We start from the raw sequence: 13009 nt of genomic DNA, 5'->3' as shown, positions 1-13009 counted from the left end.
ATGAGCAACTGTGAGCCATTGATTTGTTCTAGACGATGAATATCCACCGTTTATCAGTACCACACCCCAAGTGATCTAACGGTTCATGTTTCCTGGATTCGCTCTGTGCAAACATGCGCCAACATGACTCCACGATCTTGCTGGAACACTCAGGGCATCTCCAATGCACAGCCGCTTAACCAAGCGCTTAGAGGGGAAAAACTGTGGGATTTCATTAAGCACCGATTACAAAAATCTAGGTTCCCAACGCACAGCCGCTTAAATAGGCGCTTGGACTATATTAAAAAAGGGAAACAAATCACAGCAATTAAGCCAAGCGTCCGACTCCTTCTTTTGCGCCGAGGCATGACCATGCGCCAGGATTCGACGGCCCAACTGCCTATCGAGCAGGGAATTATTCCTGGCGCCTTGCTCTTAGCGTCCGCGTTGGACATGCCCTCACGACACCGAATGCTACCACACACCACTCATGCCGGTGCAAATTAAAGTGTTCTATTTTGGATCTTCTGCGGCTATTTTGAACTTCATTGCTCAATGACGGGAGGTCTGGAATATCTAGCAAACAACGACTCACCGAACAACTAACATTTGTCAAATCGATGGGTGAACATATACTCCCTTCATCTTAAAATATAAGACATTAAGCTTTTACAAATCAAAGCACTCGACGTTGTTTGTATCCACCGAATTCCAAATGCAGCACCTTGACAATCCTTTCTCAAAATCCAAAAAATTAAATGATGAAGTCACTTTTTCGCAAAAAAAGTGAAAAACACGTGCATACCACGTGACTTCTACTACTACCCCTCTCTCAGTTTACAGGGCGTGCGCGTGCCCCTAGGTCGTCAATTTGACCAACCTAACACAAGTCATATATTATAAAAAATATAACAATATAAACTTCAGATGTTCTATTTTCAAACCGTATAATTTTTATGTTATATAATTTATATTAAGGTGATAAAATTGGTAACCTAGGTATACGCGTAGGACTTGTAAACTGAAACGGAGGTAGTAGTAGTTTTAGGGTCTCTTTATGAGCAAAAAATTTATTTTCAGGTTTTCTTTGAGCAAATGCTATCAACTTAACTATTGATGGGCCACCCTTTCGGGCCGTTGCAGATAAATGTCCCGCAGGCCAGCCCAGCAAGCCCAGCCCAAGGGGTATATGTCCAGAACCCTAACTCTCCCCCAAATCCCCACTCACCCGTGCTCAGCTCCGGCGCGGTGCTCTGCTCTCCTCCCCGTGCCCGCCAGCGGCGATCGGCAAGCGACGTGCCTCGTGCGGCGCGGCAGAGCGTTCGTCGGAGGTCGTCGTGCAGCATTGGGACTCCTCCCCACCGCAGCCGGCCTCGCTGACTACAAATCCCCCCCCCCTCCCCCCCCCCCCCCCCCCCGCCCCACCCATCCAACCCCCCTCCCAAGCGAGTCCCCGAGAAGTTTCCGATCGAATCGAAGCCAAGCAAGCTTCCCTCCTCCTCCTCAAGGTACGCGAGCCTCCGACAGCTCCTCCTCCTCTCGCTGGTGCCCCGCCCGTCGCCGTTAGGGTTACTCTCGCTGGATCCATCGTTGCTGGTTCCGCTCGTTCCATGCTAGTAGTGCTGGTTTGGATTTGACTGCTGATTCGGCTCGGTAGTCGGCTACAGTGCGAACCCCTCTCGATTGTGCCTGGATTGCCGGCTAGATCTGCCGGTCCGAGATGCTGTTGATGCTGGTTCTGTTCGTCTGTCTAGGTTTGTGTAGATTGATTCCGCTCGTCTGCTGCTAGTGCTAGGTCGTCGTTGTGGGTTTCTGGACTTTGCAGCGCTCAGGATGTCTTTGATGTTGCACCTGAAATTTTCTATTCAAGTCGTTGTGCCTAGTAGTTGCTTCTAGGACTTGAGCATCGGTTCTGATCTGGAAATCACGTGTGTTTGATGATATTATTATTGTTGGTTCACCTAGACTTGGTAGCTTGTGTCAGGCTTAACATCAGGGTGCTAGACCATGGTTACCCTGAGTTTTTGCTCAGGTTCCTATTACAAAACAATGTCAATGTGTCCCAGTTTTGCTGCTCCGTTCGCTCCAGCGCCATCTGACGAGGCTCCTGGATCTAGGAGCATCGTCGCCATCCCGGCCTCTGTGTCCAGTGATTCAATTCATGGTTGTATAGTAGCGTCAGCGCTGTGTACTACTGTTTAGCACGGACGATGTACATACGGTGTGTCTGCACGCGAGACTGTATGTTTGTGCTATTTTCGGTTGGTTGCTGGTGTTAAAAGTGTACAAATGGACTAGTGCTAATGCCATTCTTCCTATGTTTTTAAGGCGTCTCTAAGGCGACGCCTAGGCGTCGAGGCGCCCCCCCAGCGCTTTGCAAATATGTCCGCTTTAGGCGCCTAGGCGTCGCCTAGGCGTCGAGGCGCCCCCCAGCGCCTTAAAGCAAAGCGTCGCCTTAAAAACATAGCATTCTTCTTTGTCCTTAAATTGCTCGATGTATAGATTTATGCCTTCTTTATCTTGTTTTCAAATTCGTTCACTTAGTTGGTGTACTGCTATGCTATAAAACAAGACCATAGGGAGTACTACAACTAAATCTCATATCATGTGTTTTGAATTCCCTGTTTGCTTATTTTGCAAATATTTTGACCTCTATCCACAATAGCACGAATAAGTAACTAATATTCGTTACTAACACAACATACACGTATCGCATGTGCTAGGCACATTGGTGTGAAGCGAGTCGTAAGGTGTTTGACCTCCACATTAGAGTGTTCTAAATTCTTTTTTTGGCCGTTTTTTCTCCATCCAGCTTACTTGTCCTACCGGAATGCACCTACATTGATTCTGTTGGTTTGGCGCAGCTTTAAAAACCATGCACTTAGCAAGACATATGCTGTTAGGCTGTTGGCAATTGAACATGTCTCATTGCATAATTTGCTTTTTATTAGGATACTATTGAATACATTTGTGAAGAGGACTTGAACAAAGGTTCGGCACGATGGCGAATACGAACATAACCGGCATATTGGAGAAGGTATCCATTATACCAATTTGCATTTCTTACAAAGGAATCATCAGTTTTTCCTCTTTATTCATGCTTTGTAACATTTTTTATTTTGTATATGTTCTTTCAGATGACAGGGAAAGATAAAGACTACAGATATATGGCTACATCAGATCTGCTTAGTGAGTTGAACAAAGAGAGTTTCAAAGCAGATCAAGACCTTGAATCAAAGTTGACTAATATTGTTCTTCAACAACTGGAAGATGCTTCAGGAGATGTTTCTGGTTTAGCTGTGAAATGGTACCTTCTCCTTTAAAATTACTCAATCCGTTGTTTTGATTCTTCATGTTTGGCATGCTTGCGTTCTTCATGTTTGTATTGAAATTATCTTGTGTATACATTTGTGGCTCACATTTCTTTCTAGTGTGGTTATTGCGAAAGTAAGGATTTTGCATGTTAAGATCCTGTTATTGTTGATTATTATCCCTTCCTTCCTGCTAGCATTTGGAACATTCTGATAATACTACTTGCCACGCTGTAGTACCTGTCAGATGCATTAGCCTGTTATTATTTGTTAAGAAGATGTCATCATACCTCTTCTATCTTCTAGATTGGCTATTGGCTTGCAATAACATTATTTTTTTAAGTACACTCATTTTCCTTATGCATTTGTGGGGTTAATTTTTTGCAGAGAAATTTGGTACCTAATTGGTTAATTGTATTACCTCCCCTACATCCATTCACTACATTTACTCTTGTTATTTCTTTTATTGTTTAGCTTGGCTCCACTTGTTAAGAAGGTTAACGAGGAAAGAGTATTGGAGATGACCGACAAGCTTTGTGATAAATTACTCAATGGGAAGGACCAACATCGTGATACTGCTAGTATAGCTCTGAAGGCAGTCATTGTGGAAGTTACTACGGCGTCACTTTCTGAAAAGATTTTAGTTTCTCTTGCCCCGCAGCTAATCAATGGTGTCACCAATGTAAGTTTTTAGTCTGTTTTGTGCTTGCCAGAATTTCCCTTTGTTATTGTAGGCCTATTTAAGTATTAATTTATTCAGATGTCTAGTTTTGGTCTGGTAATTGAATTTTCCAGTGCTTGCTGGTTAAGGTTTAATGCTCCTCATACGGCCTACTAATTGAGAAGGTGTTCATATGTGCAAGTCGGGAGTAGCTTCCTGTGTATCCATTGTATCTCACTATCTCATCCATTTGTTCCGTCTTACAATGGAAATGACCACTTCTATACCTTGTTCATTTGGTCATGCAGTATGGGTCGAGATATATTTTACCTGTACATTGTTGCTATTGTAGTTACCTGCTTGTTAGCAATCATGAGTCAACGTATTGTGGGCAAGAGAAGTGAAACCCAATATGTGTCTTTTTTTAACCTTTTATGGTTTGTTTGTTTAATAGCCAATATGGATTTCCAGGTTGGTCAATATTGATTTCTCTAGTTAATAGAAGTTATGTGCTTTAGTTTTAACCACCACATAGAAGCTAATGGAGTTGTTTATGGAATAAATGGCATCTATTATCGCTTCTGTGGAACAAGTATGATGCTAATCCTTTTCGACACTGGAAGGCACTTAGCTGGAAAATCAGCAACAAACAACATACACAGTTTGGCATAATTTATTTGGGGATGTCCAATATATCCGTTTATTAGGGCAGTTTGGCAGCATTTTGTTTACGTTCATTGCTTCTTCCTTTTTCTTTTGCCTACTTGTGACATTATCTGGAAGTTTGTACAGCATACTCTTAAATTAAATGCAATTGTCTTGATACATTTTTTCTTTTGTTGACAGGGAAAGAGTGCTGAAATTAAATGTGAATGTCTTGATATATTAAGTGATGTGCTTCATAGATTCGGCAACGTGATCACGAAAGATCATGCGTATATGCTCACTGCACTTTTAACTCAGCTGAGCTCCACTCAAGCAAGTGTCAGAAAGAAGTCTGTTTCGTGCATTGGTATACCTGATTGCATTTTACAGTTATTTGTATTGTTAATGCTTGCAAAGGATTGGCAATCTTAATTATTTATAGTGACTAATGTTTCGCTTTATGTTGCAGCATCGCTTGCTCCATGTTTGTCAGATGATCTATTAGCCAAGGCAACTCTGGAGGTTATCAAATTGCTGAAAATTAAAAGGGCAAAGTCTGACATAACCCGAACAAATATCCAGATGATTGGTGCTCTAAGGTATATGCTTTGACCTACCAAGTGCCGCAAATTTTTGTTCATAACTGCTTTTATGAGCAACAGCATGTGTGAGCTATGCAGCTTTAGATTTGGCTAGTTCAAACATCGATAAAATATCTAGAAAATAAATAAATCTGCTGGATGATATACCCAAGGATAATTGTGTTAGTGAAGTACAAGAGCTTTGGTAGGTGCAGCTCAAGTTCTAATATAATTTAATTTGACTTACAGTCGCTCAGTTGGATACCGGTTTGGACCACACCTTGCCGAAGCTGTTCCTTTGCTCATAAACTATTGTACAAGTGCATCAGAAAATGATGAAGAGCTCCGTGAGTACAGCTTGCAGGTGAGAATTTATGTTCAGTACTTACCTTAGATTACTCTTACCGTTGCTTCACTATGGCTATAAATTACCTCCCATCTTGTAGGCCCTTGAGAGTTTTATGCTCAGATGTCCAAGAGATATTTCCCCATATTGTGAGGGTATTTTGAATCTTGCTTTGGAATATGTAAGCTATGATCCTAATTTCACTGATAGCATGGAGGAGGATACTGATGATGAAGTACAGGATGAGGAAGAGGATGAGTATGTCACTTTCTTATAATACAGAAACTGTGGTTCCTATTAATGTAATTGATACATCTTTAACATTTTCTTCCAGTGAGAGTGCGGATGAATACACAGATGATGAGGATGCAAGCTGGAAGGTTCGCCGGGCATCAGCGAAGTGCCTATCTGCAATTATAGCATCTCGTCCTCAAATGTTGTCTAAGATGTATCAAGAGGTATGTTGGCGACAGCAAGTTAAACCAACATACTGTACATTAACAATCTTGTTCTTCATGATAGCATAATTCTATTGTGTCCATATTGTTAGTGATGCTTTTGAGCTGATGCCAACCATTTATTACCTGTTTTGAAAATTAGCCACTCAATGAAGTGCCTCTATGAAACTTTTTATAATTTATTCGGTTGCTTGCAGGCATGTCCAAAGTTAGTCGACCGCTTTAGGGAAAGAGAGGAGAATGTAAAGGTAACTGTTTGGTATTTCATTGCTAGATTGGATTTGAATTGTCATTGTATATCAATCTTACGAAGCTTCTCCTTGATCCTAGATGGACATCTTCAACACATTTATTGAGTTGTTACGCCAAACTGGTAATGTGACGAAAGGACAAGGTGACATGGACGAGTCTAGGTAAACAAAATGTCTTTATTATTACCTGTTTACACATTCTTACCGTATTCTTCTACAATTTGCCGTAAGTAGTATACGATTCAGTTTTTTCTTTTTTGGATTAATAGCCTAACTGAGCCTACGTTAGCTAAAACTTGACAAGACTTCATATTTGGATGCAAAAATCGTTGGATTTGACTTATTATGCTTAGAGGGGAAGCGTATGTTTATTGTGATTGCATGTTCTTTTCACTGAGCCTGTATTGTCAATCGGTATACTTTGCAGCCCTAGATGGTTGCTGAAGCAAGAGGTACCCAAAGTTGTCAAGTCTATCAATAGGCAGTTGCGTGAAAAATCAATCAAGACAAAGGTTTGTTGTTGAACGATCTTGCAAAGTATCCGTATTGAGTTTGGACTCAATTTTGATTTATATATTTTTTGGCATTTTCAGGTTGGAGCATTCTCAGTATTGAAGGAGCTTGTTGTTGTGTTACCAGATTGTCTTGCTGATCAGTTTGGGTCACTTGTTCCTGGGATTGAGAAGGCTTTGAATGTTAGTGTATTTCAGTTGCTGAGTAGTTTCTTATGCAGTACTTCTGTTTGTTTTAACTTACTGTCTTTGTTTTATAGGATAAATCTTCTACCTCCAACCTGAAGATTGAGGCCCTTGCATTTACTAGGATTGTTATGGCTTCCCATTCACCCTCTGTGTTCCATCCATACATCCAGGTATTATAGCTACCATCTTTGATAAACCACTTGAGACACTTGTGATCGTTACTCATTTCTCAATGTGAAATAAAATTTGCAGGCACTCTCTGGTCCAATATTATCTGCTATTGGAGATAGGTATTACAAAGTCACCGCTGAGGCTTTACGGGTGTGCGGGGAGCTGGTCCGGGTGCTCCGTCCAAACTTTGAGGTCAGCCTTATACTCCAGACGGTGATGTTATAAGCACCCAATTACAGTGATATTTTAAGCTCTTGTTCTGCTGTTACACAGGAACGTTCCATAGATTTTAGGCCATATATTATTCCAATCTATAAAGCTATATTGGCCCGCTTGGCGAATCAAGATCAAGATCAGGTTTAGCCCACTCTCCTCTACGTACATTGTACATACCTCTTTCCCTCTCTCATTTTATTCTGTTTTCCAGGAAGTTAAAGAGTGTGCCATATCATGCATGAGCCTTGTGATCGCCACTTTTGGTGATGGTCTTCAAAGGGAATTGCCTTCATGCCTTCCCATACTTGTTGATAGGATGGGCAATGAAATTACTCGACTTACAGCGGTCAAGGTAAGCAATCAACTGCACCTCCAGAATCAAAACTAATGGGAATGTGATGGTTAATGTTGAGTTGAATTTGAGTATTCTAGTCAATGGTAGAAAAACAAATGTAACCATTCTTATCGGTGCATCTTGCTGAGTTGCTTGGGAAGTTAGGATAGAGATGGTTTTGTGGTGGGTTCATTGATCTAAAGATAACTTTTATTGTATATATGCTATTCCCTCCACCCCACAGTGCAAGATGTTTTTGCAAGCTAAAACAGCTTGAAAAAATGTCTTATATTATGGGACGGAGGGAGTATAATATACCAATCTATTTGCGTTGGTCTTGTCCACTGTACCCTGTCATCATTTGCTTAATGCCAACTTGTTGTGTTTTTAGATAGATTTGTTTATTCTCTGTTTTCCTGTACTAGTCGATTATATGCCTATCTCTGGTTTTGTTGGTTCTGTTGCATTTTCAAAATGTTCATTCCTTTACAGGCATTTGCGGTGATTGCAAATTCACCTCTTCGTATTGATCTTTCATGTGTCTTGGACCATGTCGTTTCTGAGCTCACAGCTTTCCTTCGAAAGGTAGAGATATATTATACACATAGTTTCTTTTGATTTTTAACTTGAAACATCCTACATGGGTATATGTTAAACATCACATCAAAAGACAGCACATAAAAAATTGAAGACTAATGTTTTCTTTACCCGCCCGTTTCCACAGGCCAACAGAGCCCTTAGGCAGGCAACATTGGGAACCCTAAATTCTCTGGTTGTCACATATGGGAGTCAAATTGGCTCGTCCTCTTATGAAACGATATTAGCTGAACTTTCTACTCTCATAAGGTTTTTCCCTTGCTTAGCTTTCTTCAACAAAACTCCATTTTCTGTCTACCATGATGACTGATGTTGGAATATCTGTTGTGGCAGTGACGGCGATTTGCATATGGCCGCTCTAGCATTGGAACTGTGTTGCACAATAATGGTCGACAGAAGATCCGTTAAAAATGTTGGTTTAGCTGTGAAACAAAAAGTTTTGCCTGAGGCCCTTACTTTGATCAGGAGTGCTCTGTTGCAAGGACAAGCACTGCAGGTATATATTTTCGTATTTAAATATAAATACTTGATTTGCTCTTATTCTCCAACTGACAGGGGACATTGTTTCTGTTACAGGCGCTACAGAAGTTTTTTGCTGCACTGGTCCAATCTGCAAATATAAGCTTTGAAACTTTGTTGAACTCCCTTATTTCCACCGCTAAACCATCACAGTCTGGCGGTCTTTCCAAGCAGGCACTATTCTCTATTGCACAGTGTGTTGCTGTGCTATGCCTAGCAGCTGGTGATCAGAAGTGTGCATCAACTATTGAAATGCTTAAAGGCATTCTAAATGATGACAGTTCTACTAATTCTGTAAGGCTTTTCTGATCATGCTTGTCTTCTGTTCACTAGATTTGCACATTTATATCTATGTCATACTTGCAATCTTTTGACATAACAGACCTTAATTCATGTAAGCTAGCTTTTCAAAACATCACTTGTGGGCATCGTCAATCTAGTAGTATAGCATTGTGAATTTGGGATACTACATGTTCTCTACTTGCAATATTTGACTCGAAGATAAATTATGCCCTTCTCTTTGTCAGTTTTTAATTGTTTATAATGTGTTTCCCAGGCTAAACAACACATGGCCTTGTTATGTTTGGGAGAAATTGGAAGAAGGAAGGACCTCAGCAGTCATATTCAAATTGAGAACATCGTCATCGAATCATTCCAGTCACCTTTTGAGGAGATAAAGTCTGCAGCATCATATGCTCTTGGAAACATTGCTGTTGGCAATCTATCCAAGTATTTGCCATTTATCTTGGATCAGATTGACAATCAACAGAAGAAGCAGTATCTCTTGCTTCATTCACTGAAAGAGGTAGGTTCCTAATGGAATTATGTTTGTAAAAAGCACCTCCCATAAGATTGCTGTTTAATTTGTGCTCTAATGCAAAACCTATCAGGTAATTGCGCGACAGTCTGTTGATCATACTGGCCAGAGTGAGCTACAGGACTCAAACATTGTGAAGATATTGGCATTGCTCTTTAATCACTGCGAAAGTGAGGAGGAAGGAGTTCGGAATGTGGTTGCTGAGTGTTTAGGCAAAATTGCACTTATTGAACCTAACAAATTAATCCCTGCTCTGAAGGTATGACGTGTGGACAATTAGCAAAGTTACACCCTATGTTTCATTTACGTCATGATATGGGATCTAATGTGCCATTCCATATAATTTTGTAGGAACGCACAACTAGCCCAGCAGCAAACACAAGGGCTACAGTTGCCATTGCTATAAAATATTCAATCGTTGAACGGACTGGAAAGATAGATGCAATCTTGTACTCTGAGATTTCTACTTTCCTTATGTTAATTAAAGATAGTGACAGGGTAATTTTACTTGAAATAATACCTACATCCTTACTAACTAATGTTCATAAAGAAAGATGTGAAGATGATAATTGCATTTTGTCGTTTGCACTTTGCAGCATGTGCGACGTGCAGCTGTCCTTGCGTTGAGCACAGCTGCCCACAACAAGCCAAGTTTGATCAAAGGTCTTCTTCCTGAATTACTGCGTCTTTTGTATGACCAGACTGTCGTGAAGGTATCGTTTCCTAATTTTGGTTGCTTATTTCTTTTCTTTAGTTATATGATCTGGCGGTGTCACATGCAATTTATAGCTTAGGAAGTAATGATCTCCTTCTTTGCAGCAAGAATTGATCAGGACCGTTGATCTAGGGCCTTTCAAGCATGTCGTTGATGATGGGCTTGAGCTTAGGAAAGCTGCCTTTGAATGTGTGGACACATTGCTGGATAACTGTCTTGATCAAGTGAATCCGTCGTCCTTCATCGTTCCTTTCCTCTTATCTGGCTTAGGTGGTAAGTACAGTTACGACATTATATATTTCAGTTCATCGCGGCATTTTGGGTGTGTTTGGTTGGTGCCCTGGATTAGCTTACCGATAAATGGAGGACTATTGCCAAATAATCGGCCATGTGATTCCTTGGCAGAGTTTGCATGGGTCTTGGGTCATCAACCAAACATGTCATTCGTCTCTACTTCAGAGTACTTGTATAGGCCTGAACTGCATAGAACCATTGGTGTCAAACTTATTTTTGTTTATTTCGTAAAAAAACATCCTTTTGTTTATTGTTAAAGAAAATTTTGTATTTATAGGTTAGCTTTTCAGTTTTTCTTCAGGATATGTATGGTTCGCATTATCTATTATTATGTACTTCTCCTGTGTTTCTTTCTGAACTCTAAGATGGTATATCACCTATATTAGCATAATCTTATTCAATGTGTATTTTCAATAGAAGATGCTAATTAGTTGTGCTTATTGCAGATCATTATGATGTGAAAATGCCCTGCCACCTGATTCTCTCGAAGCTAGCAGACAAGTGCCCGTCTGCTGTACTTGCAGGTTTGTTATAATCAAGGACCTTCAACGCGATGTTTCATATGCTGCAAATGCCTTCTTCTAATATGTACTTATTGTCCTATTTCAGTTTTGGACTCACTAGTTGAACCTCTTGAGAAAACCATCGGTCACAAACCCAAGAGTGACGCAGTGAAGCAGGAGATTGATCGCAATGAAGACATGATTCGCAGTGCTCTTCGAGCAATTGCTGCTGTAAACCGCATAAGGTAAAGCTTGATTCTGCCCTACTAGTCAATGACTGATTCTGGTTTAGTCAAGAACTTGAGATTTGAACTGTCTTTTCATCCTTTTGGTTACTTGTTTATAGCTACCAAAACAGGGCTGCACAAACCCACTGGTGGCAATAGCAGCCTTTATGCTTGTCAAAATAATGGTGGTGTACTACACCCTGCCCTAATCTAACCAGTTTGACGCCGACTTTTGATGTGCAGTGGCAGCGACTACAGCATGAAGTTGAAGAATCTGATGAGCAAGATAACGGCCACTCCTTCACTTGCCGAGAAGTACAACTCGGTGCGCAGCGAATGAGTGCTGAATATTTTTTTTTTGTATATATGTTAGTGAATAGGTGAGTCAAGTTGGCACACATGCCTGCCGGTTTCGAGGCGATGATCCAACCTAAATTTGCGATAGTAGATTATACTGTACCGATTTTTGCTGAAATGTGGTTGTGAGGTAACTAACATGCAGAGAAAAGGATGTTGAATATCTTTTTCTGTACAAAATATGGTTTTAGACCATTAGAAGCTGGTGTGGCAATTTAAAAATTGAAATCATGCGTCTTTGGTACCTATGCTCTCGTGCCCACCGCAATCTACATTGTGATTTTGTGCACTCAGCATGTGTCGAGAAAGTAACATTGTGATTTTGGTTAGAATTTACTTATCTAAGTATTTTGAATCTCCCAAGGCAATACAAAAAAACCACCTGGTATCTTGTTCATTTTTATGTTAAAGTAGACCAGTGAGATTAAGGCCCTGTTTGGCAACTCTCCAGCTCCGCAAAATACGGGAGTGGACGGGGCGTGAGTCTGATGACTCCACAAAAATACGCTTCAGACCCTGATACCCCATGGATGTAAAGAAGGAATGTTCTCGCAAATCTCTGCGCGACGCTAGTGTCAGATTCTGTTTGCTTAGGTATGCAAAATGAGCGGCTACCTCTGGTCATGAATGCCATGGAACGTTTTGAATTTCACTTTCCCGTCCCCATGGTGTGTTGGTGCCCTTCCATGTCTTCTTCTCTTTAAGTCCGACTTTGATGGTTGCACCTGGCAATGATGGTGTTTTATGTAGCTTGTCCTTATTAGCCATTGCTTTGTAATCTGCTTAGACGCTCTTCGGGGTGAAAATCCAAGATATTAACTGCCGGGGTTGCTGATCCACGGGCATCTATGGGACCGGCGGACCGGGTCCCTTTCGGTTCGGCGGGGGCGGAGGTCGCGCAAAGAGCAGATCGAGGCGGAGCACGCGAGCGATTTACCCAGGTTCGGGCCGCACAGATGCGTAAAACCCTACTCCTGCTTTGTGGTTTGGTATTGATTTCTAGCTCGGGAGCGCGGAGTGCTACAGTACACATCGGCGGCTGGCAGGACCGAGCGTGAGTGTTCCAACTGGCTAACCCCTCCACCTCGTTGCATACGGGCCTCTTTTTATATGCTCAAGGGGTTACCGACATGGTATCGGAGGTAAAGGGCAAAAATGGAAAGGTGCTGTGGTAGGTACAGCTACCTGCTACAGTGTTATCATACCTAACCCTGGCGGCAGGGGACAAGGGCATTAATTGCCCGTCTGTGTCGCCTAAACAGTACCGAAAGGGACCGCTAGGGACACCATCGTTTGCCACGATGGTTATCTTGTCAGCGCCTGCTT

General features: G+C 41.4%; 1 protein-coding gene across 1 annotated transcript; it reads left to right on the top strand.

Moving 5' to 3' along the window:
- The first annotated feature begins 1193 nt into the window (after nt 1-1193).
- On the top strand, nt 1194-11929 carry LOC125535187 (cullin-associated NEDD8-dissociated protein 1-like). Its single transcript, XM_048698231.1, has 29 exons — nt 1194-1487; nt 2931-3016; nt 3117-3286; nt 3765-3972; nt 4798-4963; nt 5066-5195; nt 5427-5541; nt 5624-5781; nt 5858-5981; nt 6179-6229; nt 6312-6394; nt 6660-6744; nt 6826-6927; nt 7005-7103; nt 7186-7296; nt 7378-7461; nt 7532-7672; nt 8147-8239; nt 8379-8500; nt 8585-8747; nt 8828-9064; nt 9327-9575; nt 9661-9846; nt 9939-10085; nt 10184-10300; nt 10407-10575; nt 11043-11120; nt 11206-11344; nt 11570-11929. Exons 2-29 carry the CDS (start codon nt 2981-2983, stop codon nt 11664-11666), a joined length of 3660 nt encoding a protein of 1219 aa, XP_048554188.1. The 5' UTR covers nt 1194-1487; nt 2931-2980; the 3' UTR covers nt 11667-11929.
- Nucleotides 11930-13009: the final 1080 nt, after the last annotated feature.

This window comes from Triticum urartu, chromosome 2 (assembly GCF_003073215.2).
Source record: "Triticum urartu cultivar G1812 chromosome 2, Tu2.1, whole genome shotgun sequence".
Lineage (NCBI taxonomy): Eukaryota > Viridiplantae > Streptophyta > Magnoliopsida > Poales > Poaceae > Triticum > Triticum urartu.
The sequence above is the reverse complement of the archived record's forward strand: the minus strand, read 5'-3'. Positions and strand labels throughout refer to the sequence as shown.